At 53.7% G+C, this 19,149-nt stretch overlaps 1 protein-coding gene across 3 annotated transcripts in view; it reads right to left on the reverse strand.

The window, feature by feature from the left end:
- Positions 1 to 19,149, reverse strand: part of KAZN (kazrin, periplakin interacting protein) — a 456,516-nt gene that overhangs the window by 143,488 nt on the left and 293,879 nt on the right. The window contains exon 1 of one of the 3 annotated variants that reach the window (XM_061184920.1): positions 15,766 to 16,030. The exons of the other annotated variants lie outside the window; for them this stretch is intronic. Coding sequence (XP_061040903.1) covers positions 15,766 to 15,973 — 208 coding nt within the window. The 5' untranslated portion in view covers positions 15,974 to 16,030. Of the gene's footprint in view, positions 1 to 15,765; positions 16,031 to 19,149 lie in introns of those variants that run through there. 3 annotated transcript variants of the gene reach the window in all.

Consider the following 19,149-nt stretch of genomic DNA (forward strand, 5'->3'; position numbering starts at 1 on the left):
AACCAGACCTCCAACCCAGGCTGGCCTGGTCTGGAAGGGAGGCGGCTGACTCAAGTTAAACATTTCCAGGCAGAGAAATTCAATCTCCTTTTTCAAGGGGCTGGCATTTAACGTACTGTTTTTCTGTCCACCCTCCTCTTTTTGTAATCTCTTGGCTGCAGGCAGATGTTGATGGGACCCTCTTGCCAAGAGGCGAGTGCTGTTTGTTTGGCCATGGATGCTGCTTACGGATCCCAAAAGGAGTATGTGACCTTGTCACTGGATGTCTCTGGGGCTCCTTCTGACCTAAGAGCTGTCAGCGCAGGGGTGGGTGGTACAGGGTGGGCTGCAGAATTGCGTCCTAATTCCACAGCCCTGGCCTGGCCTAGGCTACTGTGTCGGCCCCACCTGCCCTGAAAGCATTCCATGGAGTTTCTAGCTCCCTTTCTCCTTGCCTGCTGCCAGGAGGGCCCGCCTGATGTCTTCAGGCTCCCGCAGAGTCCTCTTAAACAAACATCAGGAGAGCCAGGAACACAGCTCAGTATGGGGAACATTCTTTCCTTGGATGTGCAAGGGAAGCTTCGGGCTCCAGCAGCTCTCTCTGCCCTCACAAAGGGCTCCTGGTGGGAGATGAGAGTCAAAGGCTAGTCAAGCTGGGCGGATCAAGGCAAGCTATCCTGTCCTCCAACTTCCCCAGCACAATCTGCTCTGCCCTGGCTGGGAAAAAAGATGCTTAGAGAAAGGAAGCTGGTGCAGGAAGGTGTACTGGTTCACGTGCCACGGTGGCTGTCTTCTCATGTCAGAGGGGTTAGCATGTCAAGGAAATAGATTTAGCGTGTTAAGATCCTCAAATGGTAGGACACGGGCCAAGGGTGGAGGCTACAAAGAGATCCATTTGGGGCTCACTATAACAGTGAGTGAATGCTTAAAACAAATCAAAGACTGTAAGGGCTGCCAGAGAGGAAGTACGTTTCCAGTCCCTGCAGGGGTGCCAGCTCAGGAGGAACACCTGTCCTGGACTCGATGGGTCCATCTGTCTCCCTCAGTTAACCACTTTCGCACAGCCCAAGAAGGAAGCAGCTCCATACTGCATCCAGGTAGCCCGCCCACCCTGACAGACGCAGCTGATTGATTAGTCACCTGACCCAGGGTCTCGCAAACTATTGATGAGGCAGGGACCAATCAGATTCTCTGTCTCCCAGGCATTTCAGAGATTGAAAGGTCATGCAAGGGCAGACGTCCTGGCAGAGCAGTAAAGCAAGGCAGGCAGTTAGGGAGAATCCTTGGAAATTCCTAGGGGGCGGGATGGAGTGAGAGGGCACTGCTCCAGGCTCCCAGCACTGGTGCCAGACCCCACGTGGCTGGCCTTGGACTTCTTGAGGTTGCCTTTGTGTCTTTACAAGCAGCCCTCCTTTGACTTGAACGCCACCGTGTAAGCTCTGAAACACTAGCACACCCCAGGCAGGGCACCCTGCAGCGGAAGGCAGGGCCCTCTCTGGGGGTGGCCAGGCTGGGTGAAGGCTCAGCCACTGCCATTGAACCTGGCAGTCCTGATGCTGTGAGGGGATGAAGCCCTAGGCCTTCCCCAAGGCCTCTGCTGTCCACCCCCCAACCACGTACCTCCCTTCATCACTGCTAGGCACAGTGCCCGGATCTGGACCGTATGCCATGGAGAACAAAGTAAAAGCTCAGTCATGGCCAGGACTCAATATCCCAACAGGCAGAAGAGTGCCCGGTGGGCACACGCCCTCCCACACCACCCCCCCAACTCTATGGAAAGGCACCTCCAGTACTGCCCACACCAGCCAGACCCCACGCTTTCCAAACATCATTTTATTATTTGCAACCCATTTGAGATGACGTATTAATAAAGCCACCACTCCACTTATTAGGTACCCACTGTATACCAGGCCCTGCCGGGTGGCTTCCCTCATTCTCATTCCAAGATGAGGAACTCGAGGCTTGGGAAGATGAAGCAGTGTCCCTAAGGACCCCGGTGTGGGCTTCTCACAAGTTGTAAGTCTCTGACAGCTGCCTCTGAGTTGGGGAGCAAAGCGCTAGCAGATGCCATCTCCAAAAATGTCTCCTCGACAAGACTCACCTTGCTCCAAAGACTTTATCTCCTGCGGATCACTGACCCTGGACTCGTGCAAACTGGCATCTCTCCGGTGAGCCTTGTATTGCTCCAATGCCCATTTGGCATTAGGCTAATATAAATGATGTTTCCTGAGCACCTACTATGCGCCAAGCACCACGCAAAGCCCTGTGCATGGGCCATCTCATTTAATCCCCACAAAACCCTACTAGATAGAAATAGCACCCCCAATTTACAGATGGAGAAACCGAGGCTCAGAGGGGTTAAGGAGCTGGGAACCATTTGCACCCAGGCAGTCTGGCTCCACGGCCCCGAGCACTTGGTACACGGTCTCCAAAGTCCCTACATTTAGGGCTCCAGGTCCGGGGACTTGTCTTAGTGTGAAGGCTCGCTCTCCTCCTGGGGCTGATATGGTATGAAACGGGGAGCCCGCACCTACGCCTTAAACAACACCAGATGCAGAGGCAGGCCAACCATGCCCTTTTGCTAAATCCTTAGCTTCCCAGGCTGCCCACTCCCTGCCCTGCTGTGAGAAGGTAGCATCTGTCTGCTGGGTATGCTATGAATTCAGGTCATCTCCAGAAGGAAGCAGTCAGGGCTCTCCAGGGAGACGGCCAAGCAATACAGCCCAGAAAATCTGACTCCTACGGGAAGGCTGAGAGAAGCCAGATGCTGTCTGGAGGGCCTAAAGCCCTCGCTGCTGCCGCTGACCTCGGTGCACTCAGCAATACCAGGGACGTGGCAGGAGGCTGGCGAGGGGGCCATCACAGCACGCGTTTATGCTGGCCCTCAGGCAAGCAGGCACACTGTGTGCGGGGGTGCTCAAATCAAGCCCACCCAGGCCCCATACTCAGGAAGCCAACAATCCAGGGGTCCTCCTGCAAGCCCGCCTGGGACAGGTGTGATTTGGAAAAAAAAAAAAAAAAAAAGCTTAAACAGAGGGATGGGAGGGAGAGAAAGGAGGGGTCGTGATGACTTATGCCCAGGAGACTATGAAGGAACGTGAGAGACAGCAAGAGTCCAGCTGCTTCTTGAAGATAGAGAAGGAAGGAAAAGGGGAGACGGAAGGAACAACTGACAAAAGAGAAAGCCTAGCTCCTCCACAGGGGTCTAGAACAGGGCCTGGCCCATGGTAGGCGCTCAAGAAAACCTGCAAAATAATTAACCGGTAGCATCTACATCTAAGGCTTTCCTTTGAATCTCACAACACCTAGTGAGCGAGGGGCACACACAAACACACTGGCTGAAGGAATCAGGTCACATCCTGCAGAGAACAGTACATCTGCCTCCCAGCTTCCATTCCTCAGGATGAATACTCTCCCTGACTTTCCTTTGCCTAATACCCCACTATCAGCCAGTGCGTTTCCCTGGAAGCTCACAACCCCTACCCCAACCTATTCTAAGGAAGGCACATGATCTGGGCCTGCCAATCAGTGCATTCCTGGCTACTGGACTAAGTGATTGGCTCAGAGCTGTTGCATAATTAAAGCTAAGCCAACGAGAGTCAGTCCTGGGATTTTTGCTAGCAATACTGGGAATAAAGGACTCTCTACACTGGAATCCAAGAAAGATAAACGTTGCTTAGACTTGTTAGGGGTCATTTTTGCCACTAGAAAGGATAAAGCCCAAACAGATGAAAGGAAAGCTGGGAGATGACACCGTCTGAGCCCCCGGATGCTGCTATGCTTGAAGCTTGACCTACCGCTGATCAATTCAGTTATGGGGAGCTACTGATTTCCCTTTCTATGAGTCAGTTCCAGTAGTGTTTCTATCATTTGCAACTCCAATACTCCTGTAACTACATGACTCTCTGGGCAGGTAGTAGGAAACTAAGAAGTGCAAACAACACAAAGCTAGTTTTTTTTCTTTAACAAATAGTTATCGAGCTCTAAGCATGAAACTCTCTGAGCCTCGGATGCCACCCCTGAGTGCTGGTGATCATGCCTCCGTATCTCACAGGGTGAACAGAGAGAGTAGCCAAACCCTCCTATGACCTCTGTTATCTTTAACATGTTAATGCCAAGAGAAGCAGGAGACCCACGGCGCTGGGAAAGACAGGCTGTGTCAGCGATGTTTGTGCAGAGCACATCTGAGCCTCTGGCTGGACTTTGCAGAGCTGCCCCACGACCCTCACACTTTACAAGGACCCTGCCCAGCCCCGGGAGGCAGCCACAAGGAGCTCCCCACCAGGGCTGGGCCTGGACAGAAGGGGTGTGTCTGGCACCTTCAGGGACAGAGTCCCTGTGTTATTCCTCACTTCGGACTCTGCCACAGTTCAGGACGGACACAAGTGACGCTGCAGAGTCTGCTGCAGCAGGGACAGGGGAGTGGTGGCTACTGTGGGCTCCAGCTGGGCTCCAGCTGGACTCTTGAGTCGAATCTCACCTCTTCTGCTTCCTGGCTCTACGGCCTGGGGCAAGTTTTTTAACCTCCCTGTGCCTCAGTTACTCCATCTGGAAAATGAGGTGATTAATGTACCTAATTTATTTTGGTTGTTTAATGCAGGCAACCCTGCAAAGCAGGAGTCCTTCGATCAGGCTCCCCTGCATGATTTTCATGCGTGCACGTAAGTGACGAGAACCTTACGGTGTTTCAGCGACACGGGAGTGGGGGAGAAGCTAGGGTGCCTCTTAAGTGCACAACTACTCAGAACGCTGGTTTGTCCACCTGGCAAACAGTAAGTCTCCGAAAAGAACCCAGAGAACAGAACCAGCAAGTCAGCCCAGGAAGCAGGAGGGTGGAGCTGGCTCGGTGACAGCAAGAGGGTGGGGCTCTGGCCCACGGTCATCAGGGCTGGCCCCAGCCAGAAGCCCAGTCACCTTGGAGAGATGGTCACACAGGGACACACGGCCTCTGGGGGAAGTCACTGATGCCGACACCAAGAGCCCAGCGGGAAGAGAAGGGAGAGGAGCTGCTGGTCATTTCAAACACCCCTGCGGCTGCCCAAACACACAATCAAACCTCCTCTAGCCAGGTCCCAGCTAGCCGTAAGGCCCAGTTAACTAGGAATCTGGCTTAGGTTTGAGGACAAAGAAGCAAACAATGAAGAGACTCCCTGATGCAATGGCTTCTTATTTTCTTACACGTGAGCAGGGCGAGTTGTAGGGTCAAGTACAACCACCTGTCTGTCCTAAGATGCTCAGCTTCTGAGTTAGGACCCGAAAGGTCTGCAGAAGCCTAATTCCAAAAAGGGAGTTGTCCAGGCTCTGTCTGCTCTGCTGACCAAGGTGGGGAAGCAAAAGGCCATTTCAGGAAGTTTTCAATGACAATGGAAACACAGAAAGAGTTTTTGGTGTCTGATTTTCTGAAAATATCCTCGACTTTAAGCATGACGAGGGGAGGGCTATGTTTTGGGCAGGACTGTTTTATCTACGACTATATCCCTGATACCTAAGAAGGATTCTGGTCCAGACAAGTGCACCATAATTATTTGCAGAATAAACGAACAAAAGAACTTCGGGGGCTCTACCACGCTCAAAGATTCTGGAAACTGAAAGGTAAACTGTCCACTTGCTTATGGACAGACAATGACCAGGTGACACAAAGGACGAGGGCCAGGAGTAAAACCCAATGGACTCATTATCTTAGGTCATCGGATCCGGGCCTGTGGCTGCCGGGCCTGAGAACGGGGTCCCGTGCAGGGGAGCGGGGCCAGCAGCGCCCAAGCCACATGCTCTATCTGTCCCACTTCTGTCTCTATCTTTTGGCGGGTCCCAAATTCCAGAAGGAAAGAGGGATATATTTACTGACCCCTCCAAACCCCAACAATTACTGGTGGGGCTGCAGGTGTTCTCCAGGTGCTGCCCTACCTGCCAGGTGAGGCTCCTCCAAAGGTGCGCCAATACATCTGCCAGATTCGATGTCTCCTAAGGTTCTTCCAGCTGAGAAATTCACGTCTGCGTGTTGCCTCCCGCTCGGAGCGTTTCCTGAAAGCCTACTGTGTGCTCCAGGCATTCGGAGGGAGGCAGATGCGTAGGCGCCCTGTGGCCCCCGCCCCCTCCGAGGGTCCAGTTCAGGAGGAAGGCCCCATGTAACGCTCAAGAAATGCTCCTGCAGGACCTGGTCTCCAGATGACCCGCCCACGGCAAGGCAGGACTGTGCACGGAGGGGCTGGAATGAGCAAGAAAGGCTGTGCAGAAGGGGGCATGGGGCCAGGACAGGATGGAATCTGGACTTTGTACGGGGTGGAGCCGTAAGAGAAGAAGAAGGTGAGGGGTGGGAACGAGCTGGCTGGTTCATGGGACAGTGAGGAGACCCTGAGCCCCTTAACAGGAGCCAGGAGAGCGGCTGACATTGTTCGCGGCTCCCAGCGCCACACCCAGGCGGAGGAGGTACTCAACACCTGCCAGGTGGACGAACCAGGAGCTTTGCTGGATCCAGGGAGAGGTTGAGGAAGGGCATTCTTCTGGTTCCAGTTAGGCGTTCTAGACAGAAAACCCCTCCAGAATGTAAGCGTCACGAGCTGAGCTGGCGTGGCTCAGCTTGTCAGCACCAGGCACCCAGTCGGGGTCTGATGAGTATTTATCCAGTGAGCGAATAAGTAAACAAATGGCGGATGTGATTTAATAAAGACATGCTCAGTTGGAATCTGGGTGGTGGGTCATCCAGGCCATCGGTTGATGCCCAGAGACGTAAATGAGCTGGAAGTGAGGGCAGGGCCATAAGGTCAATGCGATCAGCAAAGGTAGAGGGGGTCAGGAGTCAGGTAGGTGATGCCCTAACTTCTGGGAGGGCAGGGTCGGGGAGGGGATCACTTTCCATATGGCAAAAGCAGCTGGGTGTGGCTGGCAAAGCTGAGTGTCTGGAAGCCACTGGGATACAGATAGGGAGACCAACTGTCCTGGTTTGCCTGGGACCGTGGGGTTTCCCAGGATGTGGGACTTTCAGTGCTGAAACCAGGAAAGTTCCAAGCTAACCAGGACGAGTCAGTTCCCTGAGGCACAGGTCTGCCCTCACCAGCACTGAGGTGGTACCAACCACCTTTGTAAGGTGCCTCCTCTGAGTGTGCAAAGCACTTCTAGATCCAAGGGCTCGGGTAAAAAGCAACCACAAATCTGGGAGCTAAGCCAGGCTGGCACTATGGATCTATTTCACGGAATAGGAAACTGGGGTTCAGAGGGGAATGACCTGCACGAGGAAGGTCCCACAGCAGATAAGTAGCACGGTCACGTCTGATCTGGCCTCCAGCTCCCCTGCTTTCTGTAAACGCTGGGAAGACAGGAAATAGACAAGTGCTGTCTGTTGAGCACAGCTGTGAGCCGTGCCAACTTCCTCCGGGCTGACGGATGCCAGGGGAAGCAGCAGGGGCCCTGCCCCAGGAGGGGGCCCCAGGGAAATGGGGCCATCTGGCCCTCTGCTCTTCTGGCACAGGGCGGGCAGGCGGCCACCACCTGGGACGCTGGGAGAGAGGATGGGGGTGAGGGTGGTGCTGGCCACCGCTCTGCTTGCCTCCCCGTGATGGCCACCCCTTGGGTAAGGCCCAGATCCCCGAAGGCCCTTGTGAAAGGCAGAGGGATCATCTCGCCACACTCCCAGCAGTCCCTGGGTGTGGAAGGGTCTCGGCAGCTCTTGGCAGCTGGTGAGAGGACAGGCCAGGGTACAGAGGGAAGGGGGAAGAGGGAAGGGGAGGGGGAGAGGGAGGAGAAGACAGAAAAGATTTGGGGGAAAAATTTAAGTGGAAGGAGCTTCCTAGAGCAGTCTTGCTCAGTGATTGGTTCCAAGCTGACGCTGCATCAGCATCCCTTGAGGGGTCTGTTAAGACCCAGATGGCGGGGATCACCCCCAGTTTCTGATTCTGAAGGTACGGGGCAGGCTGAGAATTTGCGTTCCTAACAAGTTCTCAGGTGAGGCTGATTTGCGGGTCTTGGCACCCTAACTTGAGAGCCCCTGGCCTGGTGCATGAAGTGGGGTGGTAGGGGCTGGGGTGGGGGACAAAGGCGGAAAGGTACCGAGGCACTACTGGAGGCTGGGAAGACTGCCAGGAGTAGAGATGGAACATGCTAGAGCCCGTGGTTCTCAAACTTCAGAGAAGATCAGAGTCACCTGGGGGTGGAGGTGACGAGTTTAAAGTGCAGATTCCTGGGACCACTGCAGATATTTGACTGTCTGGGTCCAGTAGAGGGTCCAGGAACTGAAAAACCACACAAGCTCTGAGTGATTTTCACACAGGCGGTCCAGAGACCACATGGAGGAGCCTTAGACGAGCACAGTGGAAAAACATACCTCAGGCTTCCTGAGCTGTGATGGGCCACAGACACATCTGTGGTATCAAGTCCTGACTCAGGGCCGGCTGCACCATCTGATACAGTAGCCACCGGCCACATGTGGCCTTTCAAATAAAATGTGAAATTCAGTTTTGTGGTCATACTAGCTACATTTTAAATCCAATGGCTACCATATAGGACAGCACAGGCAGAGACTTCTATCAGACGGCTCTGGCCCAAAGAGATTACACTGTGCCTCCATTTCCCCTTCTGTAAAAAGGGGTTTCCCCCGGTCTCTCCCACGGAACAAAAGAGAGGAAAGACTCCACCCAGGGCAGCCGTTTCTACCCACACCGAAGAAGGCAGTCCAGCTTGCGGGGGGCGGGCAGCCACGTCCACTCCAGAGCCCAGGAGGAAGGAGCCCACAGGGAATGCCAGGGATGGATGTGATCCCCAAAGTCTGAGGCCCCCTTCAAAAGGCAGGAGGGAGCTAGGGAAGAGGCTGAAGAGAGAGAACGCCCAGCTTTGCCAAGACATCCAAGTGCCTTTGTAAGTTTTCACATTTGACCCTGGAAACTACTCCACATGACACCTTGCAGTATGGTCCCTTCCTCGCTCTGGGCCTCAGTTCCCTCGCTTTGGAGAGGGACTGAATTGACCCCATCCCTGCCGAGGTTTCCCTCTCAGGGCTCTGCATTCCAGGTTCCCAAATGGCCAGGGTCGAATCTTCCATCATGGGCCAGCCGGCCTCTTTGGATCCTGGCTGGGCCAGAGGCATGCGGTAAGTCTGCTGGAGCCAAGGGAGCAGCTCTGGGCCCCAGGGGCCCTCCCTCCCAACTGCCCCTGGCTGACTGGATGACAGCGTGCCAAAGATGAGAAAATCCCATGACTCTGAGCATCACAGCCTCTGCCTGGTGCCCCACTGGCTCTAGGGGAATCGTCAGCTGATGAATGAAACCACAAGGAAGAAGCAGTGGGGCAGGCAGCCGGCACGGCAGCTTGGAAAAGTCACTTACTATAACCTGTGTAACCTCTTTAAGCCTCAACTGTCTGTCCAGTAAGATGGGGAGAATGCCAGCTGCCTTACAGGGGTCGGGAGAGATGAACAGGAACGCGGGTAACAAAGTGCTTGGCTCCTGGGCGGCCCTCAGTAAGTGACTCTTCATCATTAATAGGACCTTACCGAAAAGAAATACGGATTCTTCCCTGCCCCGGGGAACATAGGACTTCAGAGTTAGGAGTGCACCGGCAAGGCTGAGCCGTAAGGTGAGGGAATAAAGCATACAGCAACTAGCAGCTGTTGTTTTTACTTCTCTCCAGGCCCCCAGGGAGAGCTTTCTGAAGCTTCTGTACAATTAAAAGGTACGGAACACAATGCCTGTGATAAAGTTACAGCCCAAACTAGTTGGGAGACCAAGCCAGCCTCCAAATCCGGGCGGTGACAAAAGACGAAGCTGTCAGCACCTGCAGATTGGCCACCGGGCGGTGGGTGTTCCCCGAAGAGGTCCTTAACGCCCAGCACGACGCAATCAGAGGTTCGCCACCACTGAATCCACCAACTCCCCTTCTCCTTAGCCCAGACTTAGTGTCACCCAGTTCACGGCCAGGACACCAGGCGGGACTCACATACCTGTCATACCTTTCTGGCTGTTAATTTCTTCCAAATTTGGGGCTGCGACAGCACCTGCTGGGCTAATGCCATTTGGTGAGGGCTCTGAGGAACTGCCACAGTCAGCGTCTTCTAACTGGCTTCTCTTGAAGGCATCCAAACAGCAGACAAGAGAAAGCCTGAAGTCCCCACCTTCAGGGTGGCTACCCCAAGGGGAACAGAAGGGGTGGTCTGTGTGAACAGGAGGCAATCCTGACTTTTCCCCTCCCGGACAGGCACTCGTCTGATGTGCTCAACACGAAACGCGTTTACGGAGAGTAAATTCATAAAAAATAACTGCACACACCTGCACGCACACACCTTGTAACCACGGCTTGCCATCCTCTCTGGAGTGTTTATAGCCCTTAGCGACTCACAGCAAACACAGGATCCCCATGGTGATCACTTTGGACAGCTTTAATGACACACTTGGTATGCTTATCTGCTGGGGCTAAAATCTGTACACAGGCCAATGTGCCTGATTTTCCACTTTTGCCAACTGGCTGTGTCACAGGTGAGAAAGGCTAGAGCTGGGGCGTGTTTGCTACTTTCCTTGGGCTATGCGTGCCATGTGGCTCTTGAGATGATTGAAAAGGGAGTAAACTCTTCTTTCTCCAGAATGGCTGCAGGGTTCTAGCAAATTATCCAGTTGACTAAGTTGGAATATTACACAAAACATAAAGACCATTCTGGAAATTTCCTGATGACTCAGAAGGCCTTTCTGATGACTTGGAAGGCTAGCACTCCTTCAAAACCACCTGTCTCATCAAATCCCAATATGTCAAACGTCAAATATTTAAAAAATTCTATACACACACACACACACACACACACACACACACACACATACACACACACTCAAGTCCTTTGGACTCTGGATAAATGGGAATTTCCCCTCCCCCTTATGGCATAGGTAGGCAGCAGGCCCCATGGGTATGAAGGATGCTAACCATACAGATGCCTGTCCAACAACTCTGAGGTGGGTAATATGATCCCATTTTAGAGATGGGTAAACTGAGGCTCGGGACATTAACTAACTTGCTTGGGGACACATAGCTAGTAAGCAGTAGAGCTGGTGAATTCAAACCAGGTTGTGTTTGATTCCAAACCTGATGTCCTGCACTCACTGCCCTGGCAGAAGGAACTTTCAGTCCCCCTTTGTGAACAGTCACACAGGGTGGAGGGGGCTGGGCCACAGGAAACCTCCCAAGGGAAACCAATCGGAAATATATTCAAGTGTAGTGACTTTCCTTCCTGATTGTCGAGAATAGCCAAGCCCCCAATTACCTCTGTCCCACCCCATTACTGAGGAGGCTCACAATAGACCCTCGTGGTCCTAGTGGGTGACTTTCTAAGAGCATCCCCGATTCCAACGGGGAGGTTCAACCTCACACCAACCCAGCAGAAATCCTTTACAGAAGGGATAACTCAAAGCCGACCTAGTGAGGAAATTGCTAAAGGCACAAAGATAAGCAAATGCTTGAGTTGCTTAAACCAAGGAATATCAAGGAGAGGACAAACTTTTTTTTTTAAGAGATAAAAATTTAAAGGAAAAATGGACCTGACTCTTAATATGAGTCTACTTTCTTAAGATCAAGACAAGGTCTTTTCACACTGCTTTGAGGTCTACAATCTGGGGCCAAGTCCTGGCTGTGATACCTACTAGCTGTGTGATCTCAGTCAAGTTACTAATTTTCTGAGCACCAGTTTCCCCATCTGTGGATGAAATGAGCAATTGCACCTCCCCCTGGGTTGCGGAAGGGCTGACTGATGAAGACAAAGCTCGGCGTTTGGTTAGCACCAAGCCTGGCCCCTGGCAGGCCACAGGATGGAAGCCAGGACACAGAAACACAGGTCTGGTCCCCTCCTCCAGGGGACTTCATGTGAGGGGAAGGGGCAAGAGGAGATAAGAACTCAAATGACTAATAAGGAAGGTAGTCTGGGTAGGCTTCAGATATGCCCAGTCTACGAAGATACTAATTTACCAACAACTTTTAAAAAATGACTTGGTCGGGAATTCCCTGGCGGTCCGGTGGTTTGAACTCAGCACTCTCACTGCTGGGGGCCCGGGTTCGATTCGATTCCTGGTCGGGGAACTAAGATCCCACAAGTCACACTGCCAAAAAAAAAAATGACTTGGTTCCTTTAGCCGCCCGGCAATATCCTCTTGCCTTAGGGACTCAGCACCCACATACCTCACCTCATTCTCCTCTGATCACCTACCTAAATACTAAAAAGCACCCGCTCCTATTACGCTAACCCCTCACCTGGCTTTTTTTTTGTGCATAGCATTTACCATCCCCTGACACATCCTGTGTGTATTTGCCTACTGGAAATGTCCTCCCACAGAATATAAGCTCCATGGAAACAAGGGCTGCAGTTGTCTCGTTGCTGCTACTTCCCTGGCAGCTACAACAGTGCCTGGCAGGAGTAGATGCTCAAGAAATGTAACTGAATGAAGGGACAATCAAAGAGGGAATCATTCACGTTCTCAGTCTCAGAAGGCTCAGTGATCACCTGAACACTCTGTGGGGGCTCTGGAAGAATCTCTCCTCCAGTGGAGTCATTCCCACCACACCAACAGGGAAACTGAGTTAACGGAGTTTCTCAAGGTCAAACAGATTTGGGGCAGAACCAGCTGCAGACCGACACTGTGCCTAATTTCTGCTTCTCCTGCTCTGTTCCCTAGTCCAGGCGCAAATGGTAACCTCCCCTGGAAGTGGCCCCACCCTGGAGGCCGGAGCTGTCACCGGCACAGGGTCTGTCACCCTGCCGATATCAGGACATCCCCCACGAGCAATGTCAAGGTGCCAAGCAAGCATCTCTCTTTCCCCTTCCCCAAACCCCTGAAAGTGCCAATTTCCAGACGCTGTCACCCAAAAGAGCACTCTTGCAGCTCCTTAAACCGAGCATCGCATTCGGCTGGGGACTAATGTGCTAAGATCCTGGGGTGAGTCACCTCACAGCCTGGCTAAAAGGTTCATTTCAGCAATAATTTCAGCTTGCGTTTCCAAGCGCAAAGAGTTCCCATTGACCCCCCAGAGGAAAACCCCTCACGACAGCCAATGGTTTTGAGCACCTGTGTCCACGACACGCTGTCCTCAATGCCAGCCGCCACAGACCTTCTCAGAAACTGCGTTTGGTCTTTAAGAGCCAGACGCCAAAAAAGGGTGAAGGGTGGTAGGGTAGAGAGAACTCGGAACTTTCCTGTTCTGCTGCTGGCTTGATCCTGTTTCACACCAGTGATGCCATCTGTAGATCAGGAAAGGAGATTTCCACTGCTCTCTGCCCTAAAGGGACACCATGAGGGCCACTGGAGTAAGAACCACCCCCAGACCTCAGAGACAGGCATTTCTCAGCTACACCATGTCATTAGGATATTGTTATTATGAATACACAAGTGGAGTCTATATAGACACAAAGTAAACCTATTTATCTCCACCCAGCCCTCTTCTACCTGTGTACATAATAACAGCCTCCATTGGTCCAACAGTCAGCCTTGGATCACTGAAGTATTTTAAAGACAAGACAAATGTCATCTCAACACGGTTCAGGAGGGTGGAGATGGAGCAGACAGCATCACATCCTAATGGGAAACTGAGTCAATGGGGGCACTAACAGGTGCCCCACAAGTAAAGCTGACGACTTACATTCGTTAGCATCAACTATGACCCAGGCAAGGTGCTTTGCAGACATGAGCTTTGTTTTTTTTTCTAACATCTTTATTGGAGTATAATTGCTTTACAAAGGTGTGTTAGTTTCTGCTGTATAACAAAGTGAATCAGCTATACATATACATATATCCCCATATCTCCTCCCTCTTGTGTCTCCCTCCCACCCTCCTTATCCCACCCCTCTAGGTGGTCACAAAGCATTGAGCTGATCTCCCTGTGCTATGCGGCTGCTTCCCACTAGCTATCTATTTTACATTTGGTAGTATATGTAAGTACATGCCACTCTCTCACTTCATCCCAGCTTATCCTTCCCCCTCCCCGTGTCCTCAAGTCCATTCTCTACGCCTGTGTCTTTATTCTTGTCCTGCCCCTAGGTTCTTCATAACCATTTTTTTTTTTTTTAGATTACATATATATGTGTTAGCATACGGTATTTGTTTTTCTCTTTCTGACTTACTTCACTCTGTATGACAGACTCTACGTCCATCCACCTCACTACAAATAACTCAATTTCGTTTCTTTTTATGGCTGAGTAATATTCCATTGTATATATGTGCCATATCTTCTTTATCCATTCATCCAGGCATGAGCTTTTGAATGATCAAAATGTTAGTTGAGATTATTAATATCTCCACTTTACAGATGGGTAAACTGGGTCTCAAAAAGATCAAGCAACTTGCCCAAGCCCTCCCATTTGCTGCTTCTTTGCATCTTTGCTCTGTTTCACACCAAGCTGTCTTGGTCTCTAACTGCTCTGTGCAACAGGGGAGGTGGGACTGTCTCCAGCAGACCCAGCCCCTAAGCCAACCACCCAGGGACTCAAGCTCCTTCCAGGCCTCAGGGTCCCTCTTCCAGAACCTTGGTAACCCAAGACCTCAGTTGTTCCAGGACACCAGTGGCAGCTCAGCTAATCAGAGCCAGCTGGTTGGTGGTCCCAGCCCCTGTGGCTAGAACTCTGACGCTCAGGATTCCATCTCCTGGGGAAACCAATACAGGCAGTCTGGAATTAGGGAGCCTGGCAGTTGGCTTTTTTCTCATAGGAAAGAAATAATTATTAGGTAAATAAGCCTGGTGTTTCCCAGTTGGTAAGCTTGCTGCCTGGGAGAGGCATTCTGGTGTCAATCCACAGCCAAAATTTGAAATTCCAGTACCATGGCTTCAGGGCTTTGGGGCTTGGGCAAGTCCCTTAAACTCCAGCCTTTTCTGACCTCATCTTCCTGGAGATAACACAGCCTCACTGCCAGGGTGGTGATAAGATTATAAGACACTGCATGTAAATTACTGGAACACATTGGGTGTTCAAGAAATAATGAATAATCATGTGGTGCCCCCCCCCTCCATTTTTCCTGGAAAAAGTATTCAAACTTGAAACTGATTATGACAGGCCCTTCTCGGAAGCCCTTCCACCTTCCTACTGTGGAATCTTGAGGATCCAGGGGTTCCTGTGCCCCACCCTCCATGACCTAACTTGAGCGGGGAGGGACCAGCTGAGCGCGGAACAGAATGGAACGGGCGCATCCACTCGGAACATTTTAACACTCAAACGGGGCTCTCCGCTTGGTCTCCGCTTGGGGCGGATTAGCCAACGATGCACGATGAGACCATTGCATTTGTGTCTCCTCCGCGGCGATTTCTCTTTCTGCCTTAGTCGTTCAAGTGTCCGAGAAATCTCTTCGCTCCTAGCAAATGCGAGCCCTCACTTTCCTCTACGAGGGGTGGCGGGAAGGCAGCGCTCCCCTCGGCACTTAATGGGGCTGCCAGGTGGGTTACAGGTGCGGTCACAGGGGGCCTCCCCAACTTCGCGCGAGGCTGGCCCCTTTCCCACGCTTCCCAGATCAGGCGCGGGAAACGGCCCAAACCTGGGTCTCCAAGCGCCGCGGGATCGCACGGCTCCTGCAGGCTTGGCCTTGACCTCCCTCTGCAACTCTCTAGGGGGCTCTTGCCGGAAAGCCGCGGAGCCCCACAACCCCTGCCCTCATGCTGAAGACTAACTCCGCGTCCCGCGCGTCTCCCCCTGCACCCCGTCCGGTGCTCTGGGTCAAGGGCGCGGCGAGAACTTTGCCACGAGCGGCGGCCCGATCCCGGCCGGGAGCGCCCCCGCGCGCCCGGCCCCGGCCCTCCCCCGGCCTGCGGCCGCGCCGCCCTCCCCTCCCGGCGCGCACCTACCCGGCTGGCTGCAGTCGCCATCCGCTCGAACGGAGGGCGCCCCGGCGCGGGGCCGATCGCCGGGCCCCGCCGCGTCCGCAGCCGGCTCGCAGGCTGCGGGTCCCGGGGGGCGCGCCGGCCCAGCCCCCGCCCCGCAGGAAGGCGCCGGCTCGCCCTGAGCCGCGAGCTGGCGGACGCGCTCCCAGGTGCCAGAGTCTGCCGCCCGCATGCCGCGTGCCCGAGGGGCGCTGCCCGCGGCGGCGCGGGGGGCTCCGACGGCGGGCGCCGGGCTCACAGCCCCCGGGGTCGCCGCCGCATCGGGGCGCAGCCGAGCGCCGGCCCCGCCGCCCGCCCGCGCGCGCGCGCCGGACCAGGTCTCTCCCTCTCGCCGGACGCCGGGAGGTCCGCGGCCGCCGCACACGAAGAATTCGGCCGCCGAGCCTCTCACGTGGGAACGACTCTCACTCGCGCGGCTCCTCCTCCCGCTCCTTCCGGGCTGGCGAGGGCCGCCGCTCGCCCCGCCCCCGGCCCCGCCCCCGGCCCCTCCGCGGCGCCCAGACTCGCCCCAAGGCCCGGGGGAGGGCCGCGTCGCCCCTTTGTAAGCCCGGCTCTGGCCGCTTGATGCATCCCCAGCATGGTCATTCCTGGAGAAACTCAGGGTTAGAAAGATGGCCAGTGTCACAGGGGTCGGGAGTGACAGGCCTGAATCCAGGTCTTTGAAAACCGCAAGTGTGTGCATCAAGGGGACAGCTGCCTGGTACCCCAGTTTGCATGTGTCTCTCCACTCTTCTGATACCCTTGGGACAGCCTTGCTAAAGAGCTGAAGCCCCAGCAAGTGGCCGGGAGAGGGCGGAAAGAGCAGGCAGGAAAAGGGGTGGGAGCTCTGGGACATTTCCTTCACTCACCTGTCCTGTGTGACCAGTCCTTCTTTAAGTGCATACAGTACTGAGCGCAATGGCTGTGCCAGTGGGGAGGAAAACTGATATATGGTCCATACCTATGAGGAAGTTGTAAACTGGTGGGGGGCACTTCCTCCGTCTCAGCTTCCCCATCTATAAAATGGGGCATCAGGAATTCCCACCCTGTCCGTGCTCAGTGCTACTTATGAACACCCCTCTGGGCAGCCATGTGGCAGGTGAGGTGGTTCTCAGGGGAGGTCAGGAGCTGGGCCCCTCCGAGTGGGTGGGTGGAGCAGTTATTAGGCCAGTCAAGCCCTGTAGGAGTTGGCTCCTTGGAGGGTCTGCAAATCAGAGCCCACCCACTGCAGCGGGTGCTCCCGTGGCTGACAGAGCTCGCTGTAAAGTGAGTTTGCAGCTCTGAACCCCCTTTGATTTGGGGATTACGATGTTCTTTAGAAGGACTAATTATCTCCCCGCAGCCCCGGGAGGCAGGTCCGGTTTCCCCCCGTGGTAGACATGGGAAGGCGAGGCTACATGGCTACATAAAGAATCGCACACTTTCCACGGTGTCCTCAGTTTCCCCTTCCAGGCAGCACGCACCCCACCCCTTCTAGGCCTGGCTCAGTCACCTATGGCTCCCACTGGCCCAGGCCTGAGCTCTGGGAACTTCTAGGTACTGGCATATGGCTCTCCAAACATTGGTGGGAACTAAATTACTTTCCCCCCCACCCCCCCATCCCCCCCGCCTATCTCTAAAACCTTCTGCAGGTCACTTTCCTGACCGTGGGCGAGGAGCCCTGCGTCTGAGCAACCACTATGGCCTGGCCAACACCCACCATGGCCTTCCCAGTTTCCACCCCACCCCCTACCTTCCTTGCCCTCCCAGTGACTGGGACACTGGCCCAGCTGTGGAGGGCCACAGGGCTGCCTCAGACCCCCTCCCCCTGTTGAACTGGACCCCCCAACTGCCCAGTGGAGGGCTGACAGGTATGCCAAACGCTGGTGGTGCTCCCGGCTCGGGAAGGAAACCACCCATGGGGTTAAACACCCACACAGCTCTGGGAGAAGGAAACTGACCCCACACCAAGTGACAGGAGATTCTCGGAATCCCCCAAGTCCTCTGCCTTTGCTGGGAAAACCATCAGAACAGAACAAAAGAAAGATCGCTCTGAGCCCTCATGGGAGAAGAAGCTGGGAGTGCCCTTGCATTCTGGAGACATCTGGTCCAGGAGACTCTGTTTTGGATGCCTTCACGGATGCAATAGGGACATGACTGAGTGAGGTGGGCAGTGCAGGGACTGCTGTGGTCTGTTTCACAGGGCATTTCGGTTGTATTCTTTTTACTTAGAAATTCTTTGCGTATTAAACTTGTAGGGAGGCTCTTCACTTCCACAAAGAAACATGCTCTTTCCCATATTTCTTGAAGTATATGGAACTCTTGGTCAGCCTCCTAGTTTCCCGCTTTTGATAGAAACATTCACCTTCCCTTTAACTCCATAACGAGAAAACAGCAGCGCAAGCACAAATACGTAGCACCTGCCACTTGGATTCAACGTCAGGGAGACCTTAGGAGTGATGGGGACTGCGGCAAATAAGAGGCCACCAGCCCCTGTAGAGGAGGCAGTAGATTGCTGTCATATAGGAACTTGGCTCTAGTGTTACTAGAGGTTCTGGATTTTTTTTTGGAGCTACTAGGAGTATGAATTTAAAAAAAAAATTTCTTTCTTTCTTTTTGGCTGCGTTGGGTTTTCATTGCTGCATGCAGGCTTTCTTTAGTTGTGGCTCGCGGGGGCTACTCTTCGTTGCGGTGCACAGGCTTCTCCTTGCGGTGGCTTCTCTTGTTGTGGAGCACGGGCTCTAGAGCGCATGCTCAGTAGTTGTGGTGCACAGGCTTCAGTAGCAGTGGCACGCGGCTCAGTACTTGTGGCTCGCGGGCTCTAGAGCGTAGGCTCAGTAGTTGTGGCGCACGGGCTTAGTTGCTCCGTGGCATGTGGGATCTTCCTGGACCAGGGCTCGAACCCGTATCCCCTGCATTGGCAGGCAGATTCTCAACCACTGCGCCACCAGGGAAGCCAGGAATATGAATTTTTATGTGAAGTCTAAATTTGAAATGTTGGCAACTTTTTAAAACCTAAGAAGAAAGAGGAGAGGGAGGAGAAAGAACAACAAAGGAAATATGTCTAGAAGTTTCTATTTGGCCTGTTGGTCCCCTCTGCAACCTCTCAGGAGTCTGCACGTGTTTTCTACTGACGTTTCAACGATCCAAGCTGTTCCTCAAGCCCCCAGCCCTGGGGAATTTCTGCTGCTCTCCTTTCTCTGCAAAGTTTGGCCTGGCTGTGTGTGTGTGTGTGTGTGTGTGTGTGTGTGTGTGTGTGTGTTTTCCCCACACTCAGGGCCAGGAATTCACATGGCAGTTGGGCTCACCTGCCCTTGCTTTCTGGGGTTTTCAGACTGCCAAGTCCTCCCCAGGCCTCCCCATTTGGCTTCAGCCTCTCTGTCTCCCTCT

The sequence above is a fragment of the Eubalaena glacialis genome, chromosome 3 (assembly GCF_028564815.1).
Source record: "Eubalaena glacialis isolate mEubGla1 chromosome 3, mEubGla1.1.hap2.+ XY, whole genome shotgun sequence".
NCBI lineage: Eukaryota > Metazoa > Chordata > Mammalia > Artiodactyla > Balaenidae > Eubalaena > Eubalaena glacialis.